This window comes from Ursus maritimus, unplaced genomic scaffold (assembly GCF_017311325.1).
Source record: "Ursus maritimus isolate PB19 unplaced genomic scaffold, ASM1731132v1 scaffold_1, whole genome shotgun sequence".
NCBI classification, from domain to species: domain Eukaryota; kingdom Metazoa; phylum Chordata; class Mammalia; order Carnivora; family Ursidae; genus Ursus; species Ursus maritimus.
The window spans coordinates 98,579,685-98,605,053 of record NW_024423343.1 but is presented as its reverse complement, the minus strand read 5'-3'; the positions used below and the strand labels follow the sequence as shown (position 1 = coordinate 98,605,053).

Below are 25,369 nucleotides of genomic sequence, written 5' to 3'. Positions count from 1 at the left end.
CTCCCCCTGCTTGCGCTTTCTCTCTCTCGGTCAAATAAATAAAATCTTAAAAAAAAAAAAAAAAAAAGCAGGAACACCGTTCAGCCGTGATACGCAGAAGTGGCACAGCGAGGTTCCATTACGGAAAGTACCCTTGGAAGCCACGAAAGCTGTTCCAGCCCCAACCAACTGAACACTAATGACTGCCCAGCAGCCGCACGCTGGTGCTTTGCAAGCATCGATTTCCCGTGAGTGGTTTCCTGTCTCTAAGGTGGGGATAACAGCGATCTCATCCCCGGGAGTAAATGAGGCTGTGTGCAAAGCCCCGTGCCGGACACACGGGCAGTGCCTGGTCAATGTCTGTTACGATCACTACCCTCGTCGTCAGCGTCAGCTTTATCTCCTGTAACTCTGACAACTCGCAGGAAATAGGTTCTATTATTCTCATTTCGAAGACGGGGAAACTGGGTCACGATAGTCCCCCCATCAGTGCTGAGTGGAGGAGGGGTCAGCTAAGCTTCGGCCTGCTGGGCACCTCCCACGGCCCCACCAGACAGGACCTGCTCCTCTGAACCTCACGCAGATGCGTACCATCCGGCCCGGCTCCCCTGTCTCGCCATGGTCCTCATGCAGTGGTTTCCATGGAAGGCGCTCCAACCTTCCCCGGGGAGGATTCGGAGCTTCGAACGCTCAGGTATTGCCAAGTGTCACTGCGCGTGGCCAAGTCTTAGAACTGGATAGACACCTCAGATACTTAGGATTTCACTAATTGATTATTTACGTGGACGAATGTTGAAATGGGCACAGCGACGGGAGATTGAAGGCTTTGGACGCTCAGTAGAATGAAACGTAAGCACCTTGGTTTGGGGCCTAGGGTTTCTACGCCTCTCCACATCCCACCCCCTTTCAAGTACTAACCCAAGTCCACGTGACCACCGACGCCTTCCCAGCCCACTGAGCACCACCTCTGCTCCCCCTGCCCTTGAGCTCCTGGAGCACCGAACGATCTGCGAATGTGAGGCACAGAGATCGTCTACACCCCACCACGAATTCAGCCTGCTATCCCCTAGCTAGGGCTCTGGGCGGGTGTTAGCCTTAACTCGTTTGGGTTGTGGACCTGGGTACCGTGAACTCTTCTGAAGTCTCTCCCAGCGCCTAGCGCGTTTTTGTGGAACAGACCACATTAGAAACCAAAGGTTCGAGAAAGTACCGTTCAGCTGTTTCCAGTCTGTCTTCTTCCGGTAGGGCGCCCAGAATGGCAGGGACCGTTTCAGGAAGCATGACTGAATTGAAGGAACCATAGCTGTGGAGGAATCACACAGGCAGCCGAGGATAAACGCTCACATTTGCTAAAGTGCTCCTACTTTCCCACGGGGGAGGACGTTCCCCTTCTGTCCCTCACTCCTGAAAACCCACTCGTGCTTCCCTACGGACAAAGGCAGGGGGTGTGATAGGTACCGGTCAAATCCTAGAGGATGTGGCCAAATAAGCCATTTTCTGGAGTTTAGAAACAGAGCTTTCAAGCTGGTAGTGTCTAATGCTATTTCTAGGGGGCACAGGGCGGTATCTGGATAGTTGGCTTTTCTTAACATCCCCATCTTTACAGTCTTCCTCAGTTGTTCCATGCGATTTCAAAACTTCCTCCCCGCCCCCGATATATTATTCGGTATTATGTACTTAGAGCTTTATATAAAAATTCCTGGGACTCGAGCACATTAAAAGAATTAAAATAGGGTGAAAAAATATTTTTAGTTTAGAAATTGGCAGCAGCCTTCTGTTTCAAGATGGTAGAACAAGCATTTGCTTTTTTTTGGTCCCAACTACTTAAAAACTTATATTTTTAAAAATGTTTATTTATTTATTTATTTTAAATTTTCTAGAGAGAGAGAGAGCATGAGCCAGGAGGGGCAGAGGGAGAGCGAGACAGAATCAATAGCAGACTCCATGCTCAGTGCAGAGCCCGACTCGGGGCTCCATCTCATGACCTTGAGATCATGACTTGAGCCGGAATCAAGAGTTGGACGCTTAACCGACTGAGCCACCCAGGCGCCGCTACTTATAAACCTTTTAAAGGAATAAGACTTGAACACACAACAAAAAAGGAGAAAAAACATACATGGATAAAAGTTTTCAGCAGTTTTGGGGTGCCTCGGTGGCTCATTTGTTAAGCGTCTGCCTTCGGCTCAGGTCATGATCCCGGGGTCCTGGGATCAAGCCCTGCATTGGGCTCCCTGCTCAGCACGAAGCCTGATTCTCCCTCTCCCACTCCCCCTGCTCGTGCTCCCTCTCTCGCTGTGTCTCTCTCTGTCAAATAAATAAACAATATCTTTAAAAAAAAGTTTTCAGCAGTTTTCTGGAATAAATTTTGGAATCTGGGAAGAGTGCTTTCTCATGAAGAAGAGTACATGGTGACAGAGCGTAGAATACACAGGAAGGAAACGGACCTCCCCCCAGATCCCAGAAAGATTGTGAGATGAGGGTAAGGCAGGAGGCAGATGTGGAAACACAGGGGAATTAATTGAAGCTTCCTTGGCCATGTGCACGTGTATCTTCGATGGGGCGCCTGGGTGGCTGAGTTGGTTAAGCACTGGCCTTCGGCTCAGGTCGTGGTCACAGGGTCCTGGGTGGAGTCTTGTGGGGGAGGGGTCGGGCTCCCTGCTCAGTGGAGAGTCTGCTTGTCCCTCTTCCCTCTGCCCGCCCCCCCCCAACTCGGGCTCTCTCTCACTTTCTCTCTCTCTCAAAAAAACAAACAAAACTTTTTCTTAAAAGAGCATGATATTGGGGCGCCTGGGTGGCACAGCGGTTAAGCGTCTGCCTTCGGCTCAGGGCGTGATCCCGGCGTTATGGGATCGAGCCCCACATCAGGCTCCTCCACTGTGAGCCTGCTTCTTCCTCTCCCGCTCCCCCCTGCTTGTGTTCCCTCTCTCGCTGGCTGTCTCTATCCTGTCGAATAAATAAATAAAATCTTTAAAAAAAAAAAAGAGCACGATATTGTTCTACCTATTCAAAAAAATATTAAACCAATAACAGAAGGGAAGGGAAAACCCCCAGACTGAAAGCAAACTGAAGCAAATACTATTTCACATGGATTTCATAATCATGGTGAAGGGAAAGAAAGAAAAAGAAGGAGAGAAGGAAAAAGAAGGAAAGAAAGGAAGGGAGGGAGGAAAGAAAAAGGAAAAGAAAGCACTAATCCACGAAACTTATAAATACAGTATTTGACTAGTCGTAGTTTTGGTGGGATATGGGTACGGGGGAAACTGCTAATGAACCTGAACTCTATTTATCATGCTTGTTTATTAACATGGTTGTAGGCGAAGCAATTGTGAAACTACTTTGGACATTCTATGAAACCGAGTAATGAGTAAATGCGTTAGGAGCCAGGGGTCTCACACTGGAAGAAGGGACATGCAAATACAGATTGGGGGGGAAAGCCAGGCAATAGTTTGATGGATGTGGGCTGGAATTATAAGCATTAGTATGAATTCGTCGTTTCTGAAATGTGCGTATGTGTATGTATGCTTGTGTGTGTGTGTGTGTGTGTGTGTGTGTGTGTGTGTGTGTGTCTGGCTTGTCTGCTGAGGAGGCCAAGAAACAAAGTTTCTCAGTAGCAATGTGCCCACCTAGCAGCCAGGTTTTGATGTTAATACCATTCCTCACTAAGGGGAACCTGGGCGCCACCGCCCTGGGACTTGTCCTACTTATTGACTTCCTGACGAAGCACGCAGTCCTACCTGACGAGCCCAATGCCACTTTGGAGCGCGGTGGGCAGAGGGGATTCCTGCCGAGCGGGGGTACTGAGACGTGGAGAGCCCGGCCCACTCTCCAGAGAGCAGGCTGGTCTGGGGAGACAGCCTGGCAGCAACCATGCGTTCTTCACGAGACCAAACTTATCCAAGTTTTAAATTCGGAGACCGTGTTCCTCTTACTTTTGCATGTGCGTTGATGTTCTTCTGACATTGAAATGGGGGACATGGTAGATGGTGGTTGGGTCCTTTGTTTTGATGCTTTTCTTGGCAAAGCAAAACCCTAAAACAGTTCTTAAAATTCTTCTGGACAACACTATATGTTAATTAATTGAATTTAAATAAAATAAAATAAATTCTACTGGACATTTTGCTAGTCTATAAAATCCAAAAGTCGGGAGTGCTGCTGGATTGGATAATTCCTTCCATGGCTGCTGACTTGCGAGATTTCTTGGAAGTCCTAGAGAGACTCAGCAAGTTCTCATTGAATTTATTAAAGAGCAAAGAAGCCAAGTGAGCTGTTTTGATTATTATGACTACAAAAATGACTTGGAATAAGTAAATAGTAAATAACTACATTGCATGGTTTGACAACAAACAGATAATTCTCAGGGGCAAAGGAAATGTCTCATAAGTAATAGGTAATTTATTCAAGCAAAATGACTGCAAGGCTGATGTATCATTAATGGATTTGTAGGAACCTAAAAAGAATACATTGTCTGTAACTGCTTTTTAAAAATAAAAACAGGGTCTAGAATCTTACATCATGGAAATCTCTGATACGGAAATGTAGACTCCTCTCTTGATTTTATCATCCGTTATGCAATTATGGTTTATTTTGAAATGAATTGGCCCAACAGAGCACTCAGGCACAGAAGTTGAAAGTAACAACTCAGAGTTGGAGAGTTTTCTTTAATTCATGCAGAATTCATGTTTAATTCATGGTTAATTCAAGCCCAAGGTAACTGCAAAAAGCTGACTGCTTTTTGAAAGAACAGCCTCAGGAGATTTTCCCAAGGACACTGCTTTGGGAAAAAAAATAGGAATTCTTTCCTCCTTAATTCTTGAGACTTGTGCATGCCGACAGCTGCTGGCCACTTTTTGCCATTTATCCATTTGTCATTTTGCTTATTTAGTCTCCTGACTGTACCCCACAGCCAGCCACGTCTGGTTTATTGGGGGGGGGGTGTGAAGCTTCCTCACCCCCCAGCGAAGGCAGGCAGAGTGGCAGACTATCGCCATCTGGTGGCAGCAGAGCCACCGCAAGGCTTAGTGACAGCCCAGTGGGGACGCCATCGCTGTCCCTGCTCCGCAGACCAGAAAGGTATCGTTCAACAGGCTTCAGTAATAAGAACTCACCCAAGGACTCAGAGCAGGTGACTCAGCCCACGAGGAACAGAGGCAGGCTCGAAGGCCCTCTAAGGTGTCCGTTCCCTCTACAGTGCCACTGTCTCCCCTGATTCTAGAGCTTTCGGACTTTAGGAATGTGTGCAAGGGAAGAACAAAGACGGTGAGCTTATTCTAGATGGCTCCAGGACGGCTGAAGCCTGGAGGAACCCACAGAAAAGGAACCCCTATTTTTTGAGCTCCTTTCAGGTCCCAGACCCCAGGCTGGGTGCTTTTTGCTTGTCTGCCGTTCATCTCCAAGCAGAGGACAGTAGCTAAGAAGTGCTAAGAAAATAACCCGAAAGGGATGGCCTGTGGCAACGCCTAGGGAAGGGAGGCTGAATGTTGCTTAGTTCATCCCCTGGCAATGAAGGAAGCAGTTCAATTCAGCATAAGTCATACACTGGCTTTCAGCGAGCCCCTCAGGTACCTGGGGATGGTGGGTAGACAGCGTACAGAGGGTCACGGCACAACCAGTGAGCTCTCTTACCCCTACTGACATGAAAATGTCCATCCCCTTGTTTTTGTTTTGTTTTTTTTTTTAGATTTTATTTATTTATTTGAGAGAGCGCACACAAGCAAGGAGAGGGGGAAGCAGATTCCCCACTGAGTAAGGATCCTGATGTGGGGCTCGATCCCAGGACTCTGGGATCATGACCTGAGCTGAAGGCAGATGCTTCACTGACTGTGCCACCCAGGCGCCCTTGTTTTAATGGGCAAGAGGACTGGGAGAAGAGGCCGAGGAGTGTGGCTGATGTCACAGGGGACACTCTGGGGAGGGAGGGGCTTGAGTTCCTGCCTCAGAGGATCCAGGAGATGCTGGTGGGGGTGGGGGGGTGGTACAGTGATCACCTACTGATCCCACATAGTGGCAGAGCTCAGCTTTCCTCGGGGTGGGCCTCATTCTGGATCAAAGGACTTGAGGGAAAGGTGACTGCCGATGGCCACCATTTTGAGTACGAGTCACATCCACTTGCCAAGAAGCTATTTAACTATGTTTGTAAGGACAAAGGACCGAAGCAAATTCAGAGGCTCAGGAGTGGGTGACTGCCCAGCCAGAGTCCTAAAGAAAAGGCATCAGACTCCTTGTTTGCGATCTTAGGGCTTTGACGAGGTGTTAAATGGGCAAACTAGCAAACATGTGTTGACTCTAGATGCCTTCTTTCTTGGTCCAACGATATGCTCATCTTCCTGTTCCGTTTCTGCAGCTGAGCTCCGTCTGTGTGTGACGGCAGCTGTGGGGCCTCACAGGCTGCGGCACAGAGAGAAGCAGCTCCTCGGGAGTTGGGTGCGGACGGTGTAGAAGGCTAATTCTGACAATTCAAGAATGTTAAACATTGACCACGAATATTTCAGCTGAATTATATGGATTGGTTGTCCACGTTTATTGAAATAGGGGCGATCAGCCACTTGTGACATTAGTTTTTTTAAGAAGTATATCTCAATGAAGATAATTCAAAATATGGGGCACCTGCGTGGCTCAGTTGGTTAAGCGTCTGCCTTCGGCTCATGTCACCATCCTGGGGTCCTGGGATCGAGCCCCGCATCAGGCTCCCTGCTCAGCGGGGAGCCCGCTACTCCCTCTTCCTCTACCCCTTCCCCCTGCTCATACTCTCTCTCGTGCACTCTCTCTCTCTCAAATAAATGAAATCTTAAAAAAAAGATAATTCAGAATATGTGAGTCAGTGATACATCATCATATTTCTCTAACTAGCAAACTTCCCTAAAACCCTAAAAGTAGGATTTGACACAGTATTGGCGGTTAACTTGGAGGTTCACAGCCTCTGTCATCTGTGGGGCAAACATACCTCTGGGAGATGAACAGATAGCTGCGGCTTACCTCTGTGTCGTCTCTGTCTTCGAGGTTTCGGGTAAGGATGAGAGAGCCAGCGGCTGGAACTTCTTCCAGTGCATTATCCCAGGAATAATGTCCTGTAGCGAAAGCCAGGCACAGGGTCCCACACGTAAGGGATCTGTTTGGTGAGGTCAAGCCTAGGAAGGACTTCCATCTCATTCAGCTGGCTTTTTGGCAGTCTTAAAAGTTTAGCTCCAAAATGTATAATTTCATTAAGTTCAACTGAATTCTTCTGAGGCTAAAAGACAACCTCTCTAGCAGAAGACATTAAACAATGGCACGGGGAGCTAAAGTAGGGGCGAAGGGGAGATTTTCTTGCCCCTGATTCATCAGGCACACAAGGAACTGGGCCTGGTGATGGAGGACAGATCGGGCCTTACCATCTGTTTTGTGAATGTGACACTAAAGCGATGTTCGTCATCGGACGGCATTCCTGGCAGGGCAACATGCCTGCAAACGCACAGACATGCGAAGGAGGGCGCTGTCGGGGGACCACCAGCTTGGCTGAGTGCGGCGCCGGACGGGACTGCTGGAAAGTGAGTCTGGACAGGAAGGCTGGTCACAAAGGACCTGTGGGCCAAGCTAATGAGCTTGGAGCCGCTCCCTTGGGCAGCAGGGACCACCGAGGGTTTTTAAACTGGAAAACGAGACCCATTTGTGTCGAGGGAAGGTTTCTAGGGAGGGCTCTCCGCACAGGGGTGGCCCATGAGGTGAAGCAGAAGATTCGCCTGCTGTGTGGGGCAGACTGGGGGATCCGGTGATGGGCAGTTATGGGGAATGAAGGAGAGGGAGGGATCCCAGGGACATGGGTCCCTGCACAGGAACATGTAGATCAGAAAGGCAAGCGGGTAGCCCAGGAAGAGGAGGCGGGGTGAGGTGCGGTGGGCAGAAACAGGCAGAGATAATGATCTGTTAGTGACTTAGGGACTTTGCAGGGCCTGAGGACCACCTCTAAGAGGTGACTCTGGCCATTTAGGTCATCTAAGGGGAGAAGGAATTCTCTGGAACCTCTCCCGTACTGTGCATTGGTCACCTCACCACCTCGTCCATTCTGATGTTACACTTGTTGGAGCCGAAGAGAGAGGAGGTGAGACCATGGGGTTTCACCTGGCACGTGACCTCGTTTTACATGGTTGCAATGGGACTAAAACGAGTATTAGGCACAGCTTTCAAGTGCAAAAGAGAGTAATAAGGCTGCACGTGCAGCCCGCGAGGTGGGTACAGACAGGACAAGCGCAGAGCCGAGGCCGGCGATATGAGAGGGTACCATTCTTGTTCTGCAAGCTCTGACTGCAGACCTCAACTCCAGGGGGCCCCTCCATGCCTGTCCCCCTGCCCTTCCCCGCAGCCCAGCGCCAGCTCTGCCCGAGAGCCTGCCGCTGCCATTACCGTGTGATGGAGAAACTGCTTTTGGGTGAGAGGAATGCTGGATCCCCTGTGGGACTCCCTGATGAACTTGTACTTGGGGTGAGGGCACAGATGGTAATCTATCAGGGTTTCTGCGTAGGTCAGAGGGTGCTTCACAGCAAATAATCCTGGGCTGGGATTCTGCAGGAGAGAGAGAGAGAAAAAAAAATTCTCATTTGTTTACCGGTTTCTAAGTCAGGCCACGACAAGTGGGCGACAGCAAATGTCGTCCATGGCTCCTGCTAGCACTAACACTCTGGGTCCCTGTCAGCTTGTCTGGGAAAGAGAAGCCTCTGAAGACAACGTTCTTCAAACGGGGCAGTCAGAGTCATTCATAAATGTCACTCTGCTGGTTTAAGAGTTTCGGTCCGTGCCATGTGGGTTTACTAAGTTCTCGTGGAAACAAGTACCACTGAAAGCGGGGCTGAAAACTGCTTCAAGTTCTGTATTTATTTCTAAATTTGATGAACTGGGGGCATTTATTAAATAAGCAAACTAGTTTTAAAAAGCAAAGAAACTTCTGGTTTTGAAAACAAAAATAGCTTCTTAAAAACTACTTTACAGACAAGACAAAGAAGAGGATGACATCTGATAGATCAGGAAATGCCAACATTTAATATTGTTTCGGTAATGTTTTTAATTCAGGAAGGCTCCATTCGGATGCAGTATCTGGTTTTAAGGGAGAGCCTGTTTTTTCTTAATTTTCCAACAAAACTGATGGAGGCCCAGAGCGATTATATCAAAATACAAAAATAGAGAGCCTTTTAATGTCGCTTCTGGGGTTAGTCCAGGAAACCCCACTCTTGTCCCACACAAAACGGAGCTCTGCCCCTCACCGCTGTTTCCTATCAGACGTTTAAGAGCCACTAAGTTGGCATTTTGTTCTTTTTGTTCATTCGTATGATTTTTAAAGGCTTCCCCCCCGCCCCCCCACCAAACAACAAAACTCCACATGGCTTATAGAAACCCCATCTCACTGCCAAGAAACAAATGTCTCCCACAATGAAGAAAATGTAGCTAGACTGGGGGTGGGAGGTGGGGAGGAACACAGCACCTAGATTCCAGGGGTGGGAATCAAGTGTGGCCCCGTCGAGAACGCTGCGAGAGTGACCGCTGTTGGTGCCAGAGGCTGACCTGAGGCTAGAAGCAGGGAGGAAGATGGGGAGAGGGCCTTTGCCGGAACTCGAGGATACAGAGGAAGGCAAGGGCAGGGAGAGGAGGATGCCCACTGACCAAGTCTGCATCGCCCACAGCAAAGGAGAAGCAAGCAAAGCCCCCAGGGGGTACTTGGAGTTGGAGGAAGAGTTAGGGTACATATCTACATATATATGTCTGGCAGCAGCAGATTCTTTTCGGGTTCCTCTGAGCACTGTGTGGGGTGGGGACAGAGACAGAAGAGAATGAAAACATTGCATTCCACCCCCTGGAGCTCAAGGGAGGACCCCTTGCCCAGATGGGGGCTGGAGGGTGGGAACCAGGTGAAAGGTGGGGGCCCTAGTGGGACAAAGCAGGGGAGGTCTGAGAACATACAGGAAGGTAGATGAGGAGGAAGGAGGGCAAGGAGGGTGGTGTTGGGGGAAGTAGGGGACATTTCCCGCTCCAGTGTATCACAGAAGGAGAACCCAAGGACAGAAGACAGAGCGAGCCCCCCCCATCCTCCCTGGGTGGACCAGGTCCTCTGCATAATTACACCAGAGAGACGCCCAGAAGTTGAGCAAGGAGAACTTTGGCCAACCCCAGGCAGGAAGTAGGGGAGACGGGCAGGGTTGAAGAAGGGAAAAAGGAGCACAACTCCACTTCCCGGGTAAGGGGCGTGACTGGACTGTAACAGTCTGATAACTGCTGACTCCCACAGCCAGAAGATCCCCCCTGCCCCCCGCACCCCCACCACACCGCCACCAAGTGATGAAAGGCCAATCAGGAACGTGCCTGGGAAGGGACTCCAGAGGGAACTGGGGCAGGAGCGACTGAGACCCCAGCTGGGTAGAGTCACTGTGAGACTAGGAGACAGTGTGATGGGGGAGGGGCTAGCTGTACCTTAGCTGGGTGGTGATGGAGGCAAGATACACAACACCGGGGACGGGAGTTAGCTGCGTGGCCTTCAGGAGTATCCCCTATACTGAGGGTGTGTGAAGTTGCTGTGTGGCCAACTCTCTCAAACTGCCTCAGGCCAAGTGTACTGAATGAAATATTTTTGGAAATGGCGAGATCACTGTCCTTAGTAGTTGTCATACCTCAGATTCCCCCGCGTGGCCATTGCTACCAGGGTAAGTGGTCTGAGTGGTCATCCCATAATGATTTTAATTTTCCTCAAACTAATGCATGCATGTGGTAGCAACTCACCCAGGATGGAAGGATTTGTGATAAAAAGCCACGGGGCTCCTGAGGACACTCCCTGGCCCTGGCCCTGTCCCCAGGCCCATATCCCAGAGGCTGTTTCTTTCCATTATTTCTGAGTTCTGTGTCTCTAATGGTCACTACTCTAAACACTATGCTTATTCTTCCATTTCTCTATTATCAACCTCAGACAGTATCCACTGACTCATTCCTATGCAAGATAAGGATTTTGCTCATGTACACAAACGCTCCTTCCAAACTTCCTCCTTCCAATTTTGAAAATCACATTGTTATTTTTGGTTCCGTGGTGAGTTAGCTTTGTGACGTGAAAGGATGCACTACTACCCCTATTTCTTGTTTCATCATCTTTAGTCGAGTATTTCAACTCCCCCCTCATGTGAAATGAAAACATGACCATTCCTACGCTTTCTTGTACCTTTCTTCCTCTCTTTCACAATTTTGCTTTTCTGTTATGGAGATTATAAAACATTTGCATTCTGGAACCACAACCAAGACCTCATGCTTTTGTTCATAAGTTGTCTTTGAAAGTTGGAGACTACTAAACAGCTTTTATTTTGTCTTAACTGTGTAAATATTTTTCTCTGCCAGGCCAAGTAGAGGCTCAGATTATAGTTTTTTGTGAAGGTTCCATATCAGGTCACTGATAGAGAAAAGTTTTAGTAGCAAGGCTAAATGAATTCTATTTTTTCTTCTATTTGCCATTAACTCTTTTTGTTTGTTTGCTTAGAGAGGGAGAGAGAGGGAGTGGGGCGGAGGGAGACGGAGAGAGAGAATTTTAGGCAGGCTCCATGCCCAGCATGGAGCCCAATGTGAGGCTCAATCTTATAATCATGACCTGAGCTGAAATCAAGAGTTGGACACTTAACCAACTGAGCCACCCAGGTGCCCCTGCCATTAACTCTTAAAAATCACATCAAACTTTAGTTTGGTTTGCTATTTGGAACACATACTGATTTATAGTTGATTTCCCCTCCTAGAGTTCATAACGGCCTTTTCTTTTGCTGAATGATGTACCTTTATATAAAGTCCTTGAATGCTTCCATCCTCTCAACTGCACTGGTAGTGTGTGGAGTCCACCCTTCCCTCTATAACTCTCTCCCAGAGCCTTTTACCTTTCCTCCTGCAGGCTTAATGCATGAATATCATTCCAATACTTTGTTATAATGCTTTACCAGTTGTGACAGGTATTTATTTCCTTTTTTCTTTCTTTTCTTTTCTTTTCTTTTCTTTTCTTTTCTTTTCTTTTCTTTTCTTTTCCTTTTCTTTTCTTTTCTTAGGGTTTCCAAATTCCTCCTTTTCTATATAGACAATATTTTGCTTGTGAATAAAGATAGTCTTGCTTCTTCCTTTCAAATCTAGATGCCTATTATTTCTTTTTCTTGCCTTGTTACATTGGCTATAGTTACAATCTTAACAGAATAGTAAGAGCAAATATCCTTGCCTTATTCCTGATTTTAGGGGCAAAGCATTCAGTCGATTACCATTCACTATGATGCTAGCTCCAGGTTTGTTTGTTTGGTGTTAAACAAATTTATTATGAACTAAAAATATGGAATGCGGGATGCCTGGGTGGCTCAGTCAGTTAAATGGCTTCCCTTGGCTCAGGTCATGATCCCAGGGTCCTGGGATTGAGCCCTGTGCCAGGCTCCCTGCTCAGTGGGGAGCCTGCTTCTCCCTCTGCTCTTCCCCCTGCTTGTGTGCTCTCTCTCTCTTTTTCTCTCTGACACATAAATAAAGTCTTTAAAAAAATAAAAATAAATAAAAATATGGAATGCTTCACAAATTTGTCTGTCACCCTTGTGCAGGGGCCATGCAATCATCTCTGTATTATTCCACTTTTAGTTTGTGTGCTGGTGAAGTGAGCACAGCTCCAGGTTTTTAATAGATGCTCTTTATCCGGTTGAGAACTTTCCCTTCTGTATCTCAATTGCTGAGAGCATTTATCAGGAATGACAGGTTACTTCTCTGCACCTATTGAGATGATCATCTGGTTTTTCTTTTTTAGTCTGTTAATGTGGTGAAGTACACTGAATTTTGAATGTTAAACTAATCTTGTGTTCCTGGCATAAGGTCTTATTTGTTCATGATGAATATGATTTGTTAATATCTATCTATCTATCTATCTATCTATCTATCTATCTATCTATCTATCTATCTATCTATCTATGTATCTATCTATCATCTATCTATCTATCTATCTATCAATCATCTATCATCTATCTATCTATCTATCTATCTATCTATCTACTCATGAATCATGAAGGATACTGGTCTATCCCTTTCTTTTCCTGTAATGTCTCTCTCTGGCTTTGGCATCAGAATAATACTGACCACCAGAATGAGTCAGGAAGTAATCTTTTCCATCTTCTGGAAGATTTTTTGTGGATTTGGTATTATTTCTTCCTTAAATGGATTGCAGAATTCCCCAGTAAAGGCATCTGTACCTGGAGTTTTCTTTGTGGGAAGTTTTTTAACCACAAATTCTATTTTTAAAATAGATATGGAGCTAATAGAGTTATCTACCTCTTCTTGAATAAGATTAATAGTTTGTGCCTTTTAAGGAATTTGTCCATTTAACTTGTTGAACTTATTGGCATAAAGTTTTTCATAATATTAACTTACTATCTTTTAAAAATTATTTATTTATTTAAGAGAGAGAGAGCATAAGCCAGGGGGACGGGCAGAGGGAGAGGGAGAAGCAGGCTCTCCACTGAGCAGGGAGCCCAATGTGGGGCTCAATCCCAGGACTCTGGGATCATGACCTGAGCCAAAGGCAGACACTTACTAACTGACTGAGCCACCCAGCCACCCACCTATTATCTTTTTGATATCTGTAGAATCTGTAGTGATGGTACCTCTCTCAGTCCCGTTATTGGTAATTCATGTCTTTTGCCTTTTTTCCCCTAGATTAGGTTTATTCATTTTATTGATTTTTCTCAAAGAACCAGTTTTTCTCTATTGTTTTTCCTTTTTCTATTTCATCGGTTTCCAATCTAATCTTTATTATTTCTCTTTTCTGCTTAGTCTGGATTTTATCTGCTCTTCCTTTTTGAGTTTAAAGGGGTAGCTGAGGGGCGCCTGGGTGGCACAGCGGTTAAGCGTCTGCCTTCGGCTTAGGGCGTGATCCCGGCGTTATGGGATCGAGCCCCACATCAGGCTCCTCCGCTATGAGCCTGCTTCTTCCTCTCCCACTTCCCCTGCTTATGTTCCCTCTCTCACTGGCTGTCTCTATCTCTGTCGAATAAATAAATAAAATTTAAAAAAATAAAATAAAAAAATAAAGGGGTAGCTGAGGACAGTGAGTCCCACCCTTACTTTCTAATGTAGGTGTATAGCATTATAAATTTCCCACATTTTTTTTGTGCTTTCATTTTCATTAAGTTAAAAATACTTTCCAATTCTTCTTTTGATTTCTTCCTTGGACTATAGGCTGTTTTAAAGTATTTAATTCAGCTTCCAAATTCTTTGGGGGGAGGGATTTTCTAGATATTTTTATGCTATTCATTCTGATTAAATTTCTTCAAAGTCAGAAAAAAATATTTCTATGATCTGAATACTTTCAATTTTATTAAGGCTGTTTTATGGCCCCAAATATGCTCTATCTTGACAAACCTGTGTATATTTGAAGAGAATCCGCATTCTGTTGTTTTTGGTAGAGTGTTCTAGCAATGCCAGTTAGGTCAAGTTGATTGATAATGGTATTTAAATCTTTTATATCCTTACTGATTTTCTATTTACTTGTTCTATCAATTATTGAGAGGGAGGTGTTGAAATCACCAACTATTATTGTGGATTTGTCTGGGTTTTTTATTTTTTCCTTTGCAGTTCAATTAGTTTTCGTTTCATGTATTTTGAAACTATTAGGTGGATAAATAATTGGAACTGTTGTGTGCCTTTGATGAACTGCCCCTAACCTTAGGTTCCTAACCTAAGGCATGTTCTAAGTGTTTGTGGAATTAATGAATTAATAAATAACTACTGATATTTTCCCAAGGAAGTATGAGTGTGACTCTGGAAAATTCCTGTAATTCCTCTACACCAGTTTCCTCACTTTGAGAATGGGAAGGGGATGGTAATGGTGAATCTGGGGGGTTAAGAGATTGAAGAGTGTTTTTCAAACCTTGCTGTGGGGGACCCCACAGTTTGCAGGGACACCCTCCCACCCACTGCCATCCCAGCAAGTAAGTAAGACTCTAGGTATTTTACATGTTGACTTTCTGTGTCAAGTTTCAGCTGATTCGAGGGCTCTGGCACTAAATGAAGTTTGAAAATCATGGAGTTAAACATCCTGTGAGGTTATCCCAGCTCCAAGATTCTGAGTCTCCATGGACCACTCCTCTCAGCCAAGGAGACTATGAGAAAATGCCCCATAATGGCCAAAGCAAACATCACAGATCTCAGGAGGAAAGCAGCACAAGTCAGAGGAAGAGCCACTGAGGCAAACAGCCAGGAAACAGGCAGCTTTCTGTCCATAGCTCGTCGCTCTCCCACTGACTGGCCGAGAGACCTTGGGGGTGACTGTCAGCATCTCTGCCCACGTTACGGATACAGATTCTCATTTGGAGATTCTCAAAAGGAGCCTTTCTCAACTCATATCTAAGGTTCTTCTTAATTATGTGTATGTGTGTGTCCGTCTTTAAATGCAGACCATAACTTGGGCAACAGCCGTGGCATTTCACTGATGGTCCCGCTGTTACTTAGAACCACATCAGATGTCCTGTCTGGGTTTCACTCGTTCAGGACTTGAGTAGCAGGGAATAGAAGGGTAGGAGTGGGGACCCCACGAGGGCAGACTGGCATAAGTGAGGGCCTGGGGAAGGAGGCAAGTGCACGAGGTTTGGCAGAAACTTATGCAGGGGCACAGAGCAGGGGGCCGGTTTTGTTGTTGGCCCCGCACAGGCTTGGACTTAATCTGGAAGAAAATGGGGAGTCGGTGAAGAACGTGGGGCAGGACGGTGGCATGGTTAGGATGTGCTTCAGGGAAGTGACTTCGGTGTGGCTACAGAAACAAAGCGAACAGAGAAATCTGGGAGGCAGAGGCCTAGGTATGGAAGGGACGTGCTGCCCAAGGATGAAGAACGAATCAATAGAGCTCTGACTGATGAGGTCTGGGCTGATGTACTTTCTCTTTCCGTTGTGTTTTTGTTTCTTTCTTCTTTTTTTAACACATATTCTCTCTCTCTATGTATATATACACACACATAAAAATTTATATAATTATTATATATTATATAAAAATATAAATATACATTATATAAAATTATAATAAAATTAATATATATTCAAGTTTCTAACATGTGGTTCAGATAGCTTCGGATATACACACACACATGTGTATATATACACACACACACATCATATATATAATATTATGAAATTAGAAAAGACCATAAAGCTATTGCCATAAACATAAATCAATGCTGAAATTGTCAAAAAGACAGAAACACTGATAGTCCCCAAACGATAAATGCTGGCACAGGCAACTTCAAAGGTGAGATACCATTTAACGCTTGCAACTCAAAAGACAGAGAAAGATTCCTAACTAACGCTTCTGTTTTCTTATAAAGTAAGCCTTGAGGTAGAGGCACACAGAACACGAGACTTAGGCCAGTTGTCACTTACAAAAATATAAAGCGAGTCATAATTTGGAGACGTGGCTAAGGCCTCGGGTGGCTTCATGCCCAAGACTGAGGTATCGCCGGGGAGCTGAGGTGCGGCATCCTGCTTGGGCAGAGTTATGATGGTGGCTTCATCCTGTGAAGGGACCAAGCGGTGTGTTAGCCTTGATGCCAGGACAAGAGGGGAAACGTGAGAGCGGTTCTTAAAGGTGGGGATGGGTTACCTCGGCCCCTTGCTTCAGAGCTCGGGCAAGCTTTTGAGGTTTGTAGCTTGTTGACGACTTCTGGACACAGAATGGCTGATACCCTTTAATTTTGTACAGTTGAGGAACCTGAGGTCAAAGAAGACGACTGAGTGGGTGTTCTTGAACATCCGTCCCCCACTAATGGGATCTAATTCTCAACAGGCACACTTTAGAGTAGCCTGATGGTAAAAGGAGAACAAGCGCCATGTTGTGAACATCCCACTGCGGCAACTGTGAGTTCCGGAGGGACCTCAGTGCAGGTCCCAGCCCTGCTCCAGGTCCCTGCTCTGGGTCCCAGCACACACATTAGGCATTTGCAATTACTCTTCTCTACCGCAGGGTCTACCTGTAGAAATACTGAGCACTGGTGTGTGGATTTGAAATATTTATATTTTCACAACCAGGAGTGGCTATCTACGTCAAGGAAGGACGACTAACTTCTGGTCACTTCATCTTGTGCTTTTTCTTAAAGTTTCTAAAGTTTCTAACATATGTAGTTCAGATAGCTTCGTGTATGAATAATATATTGTATATCCACAGAGTAGAGATCCTGGTTTTCATAAACCACATATGTTATACCTTGTGCATACCATAAAATAACAGCAGAAAAATACACACAGTGTGCCACGGTGTATAATGTACAACAGAACAAAACTAATAAAATGGTACAATTCAAGTTCAAGAACATTTTGTTCACTTGATAAGAAACCCATTAACTAATACCATACAATGGGTCTGACCTGCAGACTGAAGAAGGAAAAGCTCTGCTTGATTTGAGTTTCTGAAGGTTTAATTGGAACCAGTCCAAGGCCATCAGGAGCCTGAAATGTGGAAATCAAAAACATTGACACAGGATCAATGCTGAGTAAAAGTCGCCTGCTTCTGCTATCATACAATCCGTAACCTTCCTGTGACCTCAGTTCTACCTGATGTGTGGGGCATGGAGACTGCGCCGACCAACCTCTTCTCCTTGTCTCACAGTGCATGGGATCCTTTCTATTTTCTACTGCTGTGGGTGCTGCCACGTGCCACCCAGAATCCCCTGCGGGCTTAAAGGATTCAGTCCCCCTACCTCGAGGAGTCCTGTTGACAGAAACAACTCTCTGGGGTCAGCCCTCTTAAGGAGCTATCTCACTCAAGGTCATGTGCCCCCCCCTCCAGGGCAGTCTGCTTCCAACCACAAGTTGAAACAAAGGTAGAAGTGCCGGGTCCTCTCACCCCACCCAAGCTTCAGAGCTCCTCACAAGTCCAGCTTAGGCCTTTGTCCAGGATGGCCGCTCCCCCTCTCCCCGTCCACCCCAGCTGCCGCTGCTTCCCTTCCACAGGGGCTCATCTCCAAAGCACTACTTTCCCGCATGCTGTCTGCCTCGGTCACTCAGAGAACCTGGAACAGCGTCTGACATGTTATGGACTCTCCATAAATACTGCATTTTGCCTAATCTAAGATACCATCATTAAATTAATATGATGCATGGCTAATACACCATTGCTTATATGACATTTACCGATTTCAAAGAGGCTGAATATGAAAAGAATTGATGAAATAAAGTATCCATGTAATGAATTACAAAATTCATTATAGACAGGAGTGCTGAGCATTCTTTCATCAACCCTGAGCAGCAGAGAAGTCTCTGGAGAACTAACTAAGGCACCAAAGGAATGTGTAAGATGGGCACTATCCAAAAATAATGAGATGGGCTGCACGACACAGTGATCTCTTCATCACTATCACACTTTCTGTGCCATTAGTAGTAGTTGTTGTTGTTATTATTTAGAGAGAGAGAGAGGGAGAGTGTGCTCGTGAGTGGGGAAGAGGAGCGGCAGGAGAGGGAGAGGGAAAGAAGCAGACTCCCGCTGAGCACAGAGCCCCATGCAGTCCTCGATCTCATGACCCTGAGATCATGACCTGAGCCAAAACCAAGAGTCAGGATGCTTAACCGACTGAGCCACCCAGGCGCCCTCCACCCCATTAATTATTAAGTGTGTTTATCAATGCTCGAAAATCACAGATTTATTATTCCCTAGGAACAGCTTAGTCTGATCTTTTAAGTCATTTGATGATCTAATGCAGAAAACACATGGAATTTCTAAAGTTGGTCCTGCAATTCTTGAGTAGATTAACGTGCGATGTGTAACATATAATGCAGGATGCGCATGGCAAGTTTATTCTCTGGAACTAAAAAATTAATTTGCATGTGTGCTTTCAACACCAATTTAAACACGCTTTTTATTGCTAAGTACATGGGCTTAGGCAACCTTTTATTACCAGCCATATGACCCTGTGTCTCAGTTTCTTCCTCGCCCGTAAGATAATAAACCTATCACGTAGATTTGCCGAAGAGTAAATACACCGATAAAAGTGAAACGCTTCAGGCACTGCCTGACTCATGGTAAGAGTTAGCTGTTATTTTTATAGAGAAACAGAGAGAGAACGGGAGTGTGAGCCAGGGGAGGGGGGGGAAGGGCAGAGGGAGAGAGAGAATCCTAAGCCGGCTCCACGCCTAGTATGGAGCCCAACATGGAGCTCGATCTCACCACCCTGAGATCACGACCCAATCCAAAATCAAGAGTCGGACGCTTAACCGACTGAGCCACCCAGGTGCCCCTTATTTGTATTTCAATGCATCACTGTGCCCAGAAGGCAAGAAAATGAACTGTCACACCTCTTGCCAGAGAGAGAGAGAACTGTGAGTCTCATGGGTTAGAGTTTTAGATCCTGGGGCCACCCTTCTCTGGCCTCCCCATTTGCCCATGAAGCAGAAGGGCCCAGCTGAGCAGAGCCCACCTCCCTAGGCCAGGCCCTCTTGGATTCTCCATGTGCCCCTTTGCTCTCAGGCCCCCTTCCTGGGCTGCCAGGAGGGGCTCTTGTTGGGTTCCAGGCTGGAAAGCACCCAGGCCACATGACCAGGGAGCTCCACACAGCTGAATCAGGGGACAGGCAGGTGGCCGTAGATGATCTCCGGTTTCCCGGTGATCACAAGTGTCTGGGCACAGGTGTCCCCAGGGAGCCTCTCAGGAGGAAGCAAAGGGACAGAGACTGAGGTAGGTCTTGCCATGGCTTCCGTCTAAGAATCATCTGATCGTGCCCGCTCCCCACCCCACAGCCTAACAGTACCCACCAACTCGTTGGAGCTCTGAGGAGGACTGTAGGACGGGAAGGCGAAAGGCAGCACTTTCTCGGGCGATACAGAGAACCGGCCGGAATAATCATCTTGACTGATCCGAGCCAGGAAGTATCTGGAGGCATTCTTGTCTGTGGGTGAAAAATAAAAGAGCACTGTTGGGGAGTTCTGTGGTATTTTCATGAGAAACCACCATCTTTAGTCTCGTATTTGCCATCCGCCGATCAGCGGGCCCTTGCCACATGCCATTTCGGAAAGAATATATATGTGTGTATGCATCCAGTCCCATTTCTGGTTTTCGTTTGTTCTTTACCCCACCCTTTCTCCAGTTTTGAAAGACTGATTTTTTACTTCCGGAAAAACTACAATTCCTAATGAAAGGATCTCTAATGAATATTCTTTGTCCTTGTCCGTAAAGAAACAGAGCACGTTAAAAAAAGCACATGAAGACATTGCTTCCAGGGGTCCATACAGAATTCACAGGTAAATTTTACAATATTTTAGACAAGAGTTTCTTCGTTAGAAACATCACTACCGGATATAAAAACAACACAGGAGGGCTTTTTAAAAAGCATAATTAAAGAGCAAAAAATACCCATCTGGATCTTGAAGGGGAGGAAGAGGAGAAGCAGATACTTGGTGCCTGAGCTCGGGGCACCAGAGCTCTTTCTTCCCTTGGGGCTGTGTGGGTCTTGTGCCCCAGCCCCGGTTTGGGGGCGCTGTCTGTGAGGAGGGACAGGGTCCTGCTGGATGTCCTGCCCAGCGGCTGTTAGGTGTGTCCATGGCGAGTTCTGCACAGACAGCTTGTCCCCCGCAGGACTCCAAGCCCCACACCCGCTGCCCCCCAGCTGGCCCCTTTCTGTGATGAAAGGCAAGTCTTCTCTTGCCTCTGATGATGAACTCAGGAAACAGCACTGGATCAGGCCACACAGAAAAGGATTAAAATGCAATAAAATGTTTTGAAAAAAAATATCCATCTAGATCTTGAAGGAGAGGAAGCATGAAGAGCCAGGCTTGGGGCTCAGGCTAGGGAGGGCAGGCAGCGTTTGGAAGGATTGGGGCCTGCCCGTGGGTCTGCATATGAGCTGTGGGGTAGAGAAGATAGTGATGGGAGGCCGAAAGCCACTGAGAACGTGCCTCCGACAGCCCAGTCAACCCAGGCATCTGAGGACTGGAATTCCTTTAAGATCACATGAGATAAAAAGCTTGATGTGTGGGGTGCCTGGGTGGCTCAGTCAGCTGAGCAGCCAACTCTTGATCTCAGGGTCATGAGTTCAAGCCCTGTGTTGGGCTCCATGCTGGGTATGGAGTCTACTTAAAAAAAAAAAAAGAAAGAAAAGAAAGCTTTTTGTGCAAATGCTAGGTTGTGACAACGCTAGATGCAGCCAGTGCGTCGACAAGCATGAATGTCGACCACCCCGGTCTCTGGTGATGAGAGAACCGAGGGCACAAAACAAGTGGTCAAACCATGGCCAAACTCCACAGATGTCACAACTTGACTGGGTCGGCCGGCTGAACTATCAGTTGGGCAGGCATTTCAGCCAAATCTGGCCTGGAGGTCTGATTTATGTCCTGGGTAGGCCTGATGGCGGCCCCCCCAAAGATGTCCGCATTCTGCCCCTGGCAGCTGTGCCTCTGTTACCTTCCATGATTAAAGGGACTTTGCCCGTATGGTTCAGTTAAGGATCTTGAGATGGGGAGAGTGTCCTGGGTAGTCCAGGTGGGCCCAACGTTGTCACAGGAGCCACGTGAGGGGAGGCAGGAGGGTCAAAGTCAGAGGAGGCGAGGTGACAACTGAAGCAGGGGGCAGAGTGGCGTGAGGAAGGGGCCTCCTGAAGCCGGAAAGGCCCGGAACAGCCTCTCTGCAGGAGCCTCGAGAAGAAGACAGCCCTGCTGACACCTTGATTTTCAGACTTCTGACCTCCAGCAATGTGAGATTATACATTTGTGTTGTTTAAAGCTGTTAAGTGTGTGGTGATTCATTACAGTGGCCATAAAAAACCCCAAAACCTAATGGATGTGACTTACGAAAATATTTTACCCCTACACAGCTAATCTCCTTATACAGGAAAATCATGCTCAGACGACTTAGGATCGAAGCTTCGATGCACTTGGCACCTGTGCTCTACCTGTTATTACTGACTGTCTTCCTTGGCTCAGCTTTCTGTTTATGGCCTCTTTGTCCATGTTATGAATAGCATTCAGCATACTGATTAACCTTCGATGAACCATGATCTGGAATTAGAAGGGATGATTTCAAAGTGTTAATTGGTACGTGCTCATTTTGGCATTCAGCCGGATTCCCTGTCCCCACCCACAGCTAAGGGCTGAGGCCCCTCCGCTCTAAGTCAGAATTCACAGGGACCACGGCACGTTGCCCTAGACAGAGGCCACGGGGACTGCAAGGTCTTGGCCATGTTGACTTGCCTGAATATAAAAAAAGACCAAGCTGTCATCTGGCCTTGTCCTGCTCAATTTATGAGCCCCGTTTTTCTATTTCCAGAGTGGAAAGAATGACTAGTTCCACGTTCCTTCTTTTCAGTGTCTCTGAAGAGCAATGCTCCCGCCGTGTTATTTTCGGAGTGGAGGGACCAAATAAACGGATGTTCTGTAGGAATCAGGCTGTGGATTATGGGCACTGCTAACTGTATATCACTGTGCTTGGCGCTCAGAGTGTGTGCTACCAGGGGGGCCCGGTACCTGTGCTCAGAGCTATGGCTCAAGGGACCGTTCCTCCCACGATGAATACCCCTTCCCATCCCGTAAGGGACTCTCATTTAACAAATAGACAGTACGGAGTGCCAACGCTGTGGCCAGTTCTGCTCAAGACATAACAGATACAGTTGTTCCTGCCTGCACCAAACCGACGTTCTAACTGTGTGTGTGTGTGTGTGTGTGTGTGTGTGTGTGTGTGTGTGTGTGTGTGTTGGGGGTTATAATAAACATTTAAATGAGTCAACAAGATACATATCGTGAAGAAAATAAAGAGAGTAAATGCACGAGGGTATATCGGGGTGGGGGCTGGGAAGGGGGCTGGTCTGGCCACTGCTGCAAGGGTAACGACGGAAGACCTCACTGAGGAGGTGAGGTTTGATCTAAAACTTGAATAATGAGGACAGACTGATCTGGGGAAGAGAATTCAGAGCACAGGTGCCAGCAAGGATGATCTTGCTCCAGGAACAAATGAAACATGTTTAAGGGACAGAGAGAAATCCAGAGTGGCCTTGAAAAAAGGTGTGCACTTCATTCCAGTCGCAATGGGAAGCCTTCGGAGGGTTTTACCAGGGGAGGGGTGTCATCGCCTTTCGGCTTTGGGAATACTACTCTGGCTGCCGTGGGGGGACTAGAAGCAGGGAGAGCAGGGAGAGTCGTGCTAATCCAGGCCAGGGATGACGGGGCTGGGGCTGAGCTGGGGAGATGACAGGAAGTCATCAGGCTGGGGACGTATCTGCACCTTGATCTGACAGTCTTGCTGGGGAGTGAGGGAAAGACTGAGCCATCGCTCAGAGCAAAGCCCTGAATGCCTGACAAGAACTTTTTCACACTGGAGGGCTCAGTCCAGAAAGGCCAGGTGGTCACACTCGCGGGGAAGCCAGCCTGGCCAGTCTCGCTGCTGTTTGCCCACTGTCAACAGTTGTGCCCTCCTCCCTCGGAGCACAGCTTCGTGCTGCCTCTTTCCACCACTTTCTTCCCCACGGGGAGCCTCTTGGGTCACCCCCAGGGCCCTGGAGGTTGGTGCACAGGCCACTGATCAGCGAACTCTGCCCCTGTACCCCCAGACTGTCCTTAGTCCAGACTGGAAACACTGCTTGATGGACAACCTGTAACATAAACTTCTGGAGTCCCTTATGCATATTCGCCCGGTTACTCTTCACGACAACTCCGAGACAGGTCTACTGTGATCCTCAGTTACAGACGAGGAAACTAACAGAGGTTTTGTAACTTGTCCAAGATCAGAACGCTCAGAAGTGGCATCAAGAATTAGGGGCAGGGGGGCGCCTCGATGGCTCAGTCGGTGAAGCATCTGCCTTCAGCTCAGGTCATGATCCCAGGGTCCTGGGATCGAGCCCCATGTTGGGCTCCCTGCTCAGCGGGGAGTCTGCTTCTTTCTCTCCCTTTGTTCCTCCCCACTGCTCACACGCGCTCTCGCTCTCTCTCTCTCTCTCTCTCATAAATAAAACAAAAGAATTAGGGGCAGGCATTCTTGGCTCCAGAGTCCAGGTCTCAACCACTGCTCTCCCCTGCTTGAGGTACGGCTCTCCTCCGCCAGGGGTCCAGACTGCAGTGGCTGGGACAAGAGATCTACAGGCAGCATAAGACCCAAGAGGCACCAGAGAGATGGCTCGATGCTAATGCTTACAAGGGCTATTTCTTGGCGGAAAAGTAGACTTGCGCTGGCCCAAAGGACAAGTACGCCCAGGTGGAGGGGACATGGAATGGCTTCTCAGCTGAAGGGTGAGGAGGTTTGTAGAAGGCAACGGGTTGGTGTGTTTGCGAGATGAGGACTGGGACAACACAGAGGAGGGAGGTGGGGAGGAGTTGGGGGGGTGGCACGCAGCTAGACCAGGGAGTCACTTGACACCCTTTATCTTTTTATCCCGATTACAGGAAGCCATTGGAGGCTCTAACAGGCTGGGTGGAAAGTAGTGAGATGACACGTCTGGAGGGGAAAGCCATAAGCCTGGATGAGACAGGATCCCACAGGAATTCTCAATTGTATCTCTAGAAGCAACTGATCAGAATCCAATTGTTCTAGAGTTACCACACGACCCAGCACTTCTACTCTTAGGTATATACCCAAGAGAATTGAAAACACAAGTCCACAACCGTGTACACGAATATTTCTAACATTATTGTTCATAATGGCCAGAAAAGAGAGAACACCACGAACGTTTCAGCAGACGAGCAGGTACAATATGGCATATCTACAGGATGGAATGATGGGAGAGTATCCATCCATAAAAAGAAAGGAAGTACTAGTACAGGTTACCATATGGATGAACCCTGAAAACCAGCTGAGTGAAAGAGCCAATCACAAAAGGCCATGTGCCCTATGATTCCATGTTTATGAAATGTCCAGAAGGGGTGAATCCATAGAGATGGAAAGCCGATCAGTGGTTGCCAGGGACTGGGGGATGGAGAGGGACATTAATGGGAACCAGGTTTCTCTTGGCGGTGATAAAAAATGTTCTAAAATTAATGGTCGAATTGCTATGCCTTACGCCTGAAACTACTATTACATTGTATGCTAACTACACTTCAATAAATTTTTTCCAAATGTTCTAAAGTTAGATCGTGGTGATGGCTGTAGAACTCTGTAAATACATTAAAAACCACCAAACTGTATACTTTACAAGAGTGAATTTTATGGTAGGTGAATTATATCTCAATAAAACTGTTTAAAAAACAGCCTCATTGTTCGACTTTCTTGTGCTGAGGACTAAAATTAAAATTTCTGTTTGGTGCTGGGACTTACCTTGCGTGCGGCTTGTTGAAAGCGCTTGTGCGCCCTGAACCTGTTGACCCAGGTATTATTAATGAGTGGATCAAAATTAGGATGGAATTCCTTGATTTTCTGTGAAAAATAAAACACAGGTACATCTTAGATTTAAATTTTAACTCCAGGTAGGAGCATTTGATAAAAATGTTTGAT

General features: G+C 46.9%; 1 protein-coding gene and 1 non-coding gene across 2 annotated transcripts in view; both read right to left on the bottom strand.

Annotated features, from left to right (window-relative positions):
- CFAP221 (cilia and flagella associated protein 221) overlaps window positions 1–25,369 on the bottom strand; it is a 92,846-nt gene that overhangs the window by 7,832 nt on the left and 59,645 nt on the right. Inside the window, exons 14-22 of the mRNA XM_008686111.2 lie at window positions 25,193–25,291; window positions 21,846–21,951; window positions 19,714–19,847; window positions 17,335–17,415; window positions 16,574–16,681; window positions 16,354–16,485; window positions 8,356–8,514; window positions 6,952–7,043; window positions 1,190–1,282 (exon numbers count right to left, since the gene is read on the bottom strand). Of these exons, the coding sequence (XP_008684333.2) occupies window positions 1,190–1,282; window positions 6,952–7,043; window positions 8,356–8,514; window positions 16,354–16,485; window positions 16,574–16,681; window positions 17,335–17,415; window positions 19,714–19,847; window positions 21,846–21,951; window positions 25,193–25,291 (1,004 nt within the window). The remainder of the gene's footprint in view (window positions 1–1,189; window positions 1,283–6,951; window positions 7,044–8,355; window positions 8,515–16,353; window positions 16,486–16,573; window positions 16,682–17,334; window positions 17,416–19,713; window positions 19,848–21,845; window positions 21,952–25,192; window positions 25,292–25,369) is intronic.
- LOC121100007 lies at window positions 12,492–12,597 on the bottom strand. The gene has a single exon (XR_005831744.1). It is a non-coding gene; the product is annotated as a U6 spliceosomal RNA (small nuclear RNA).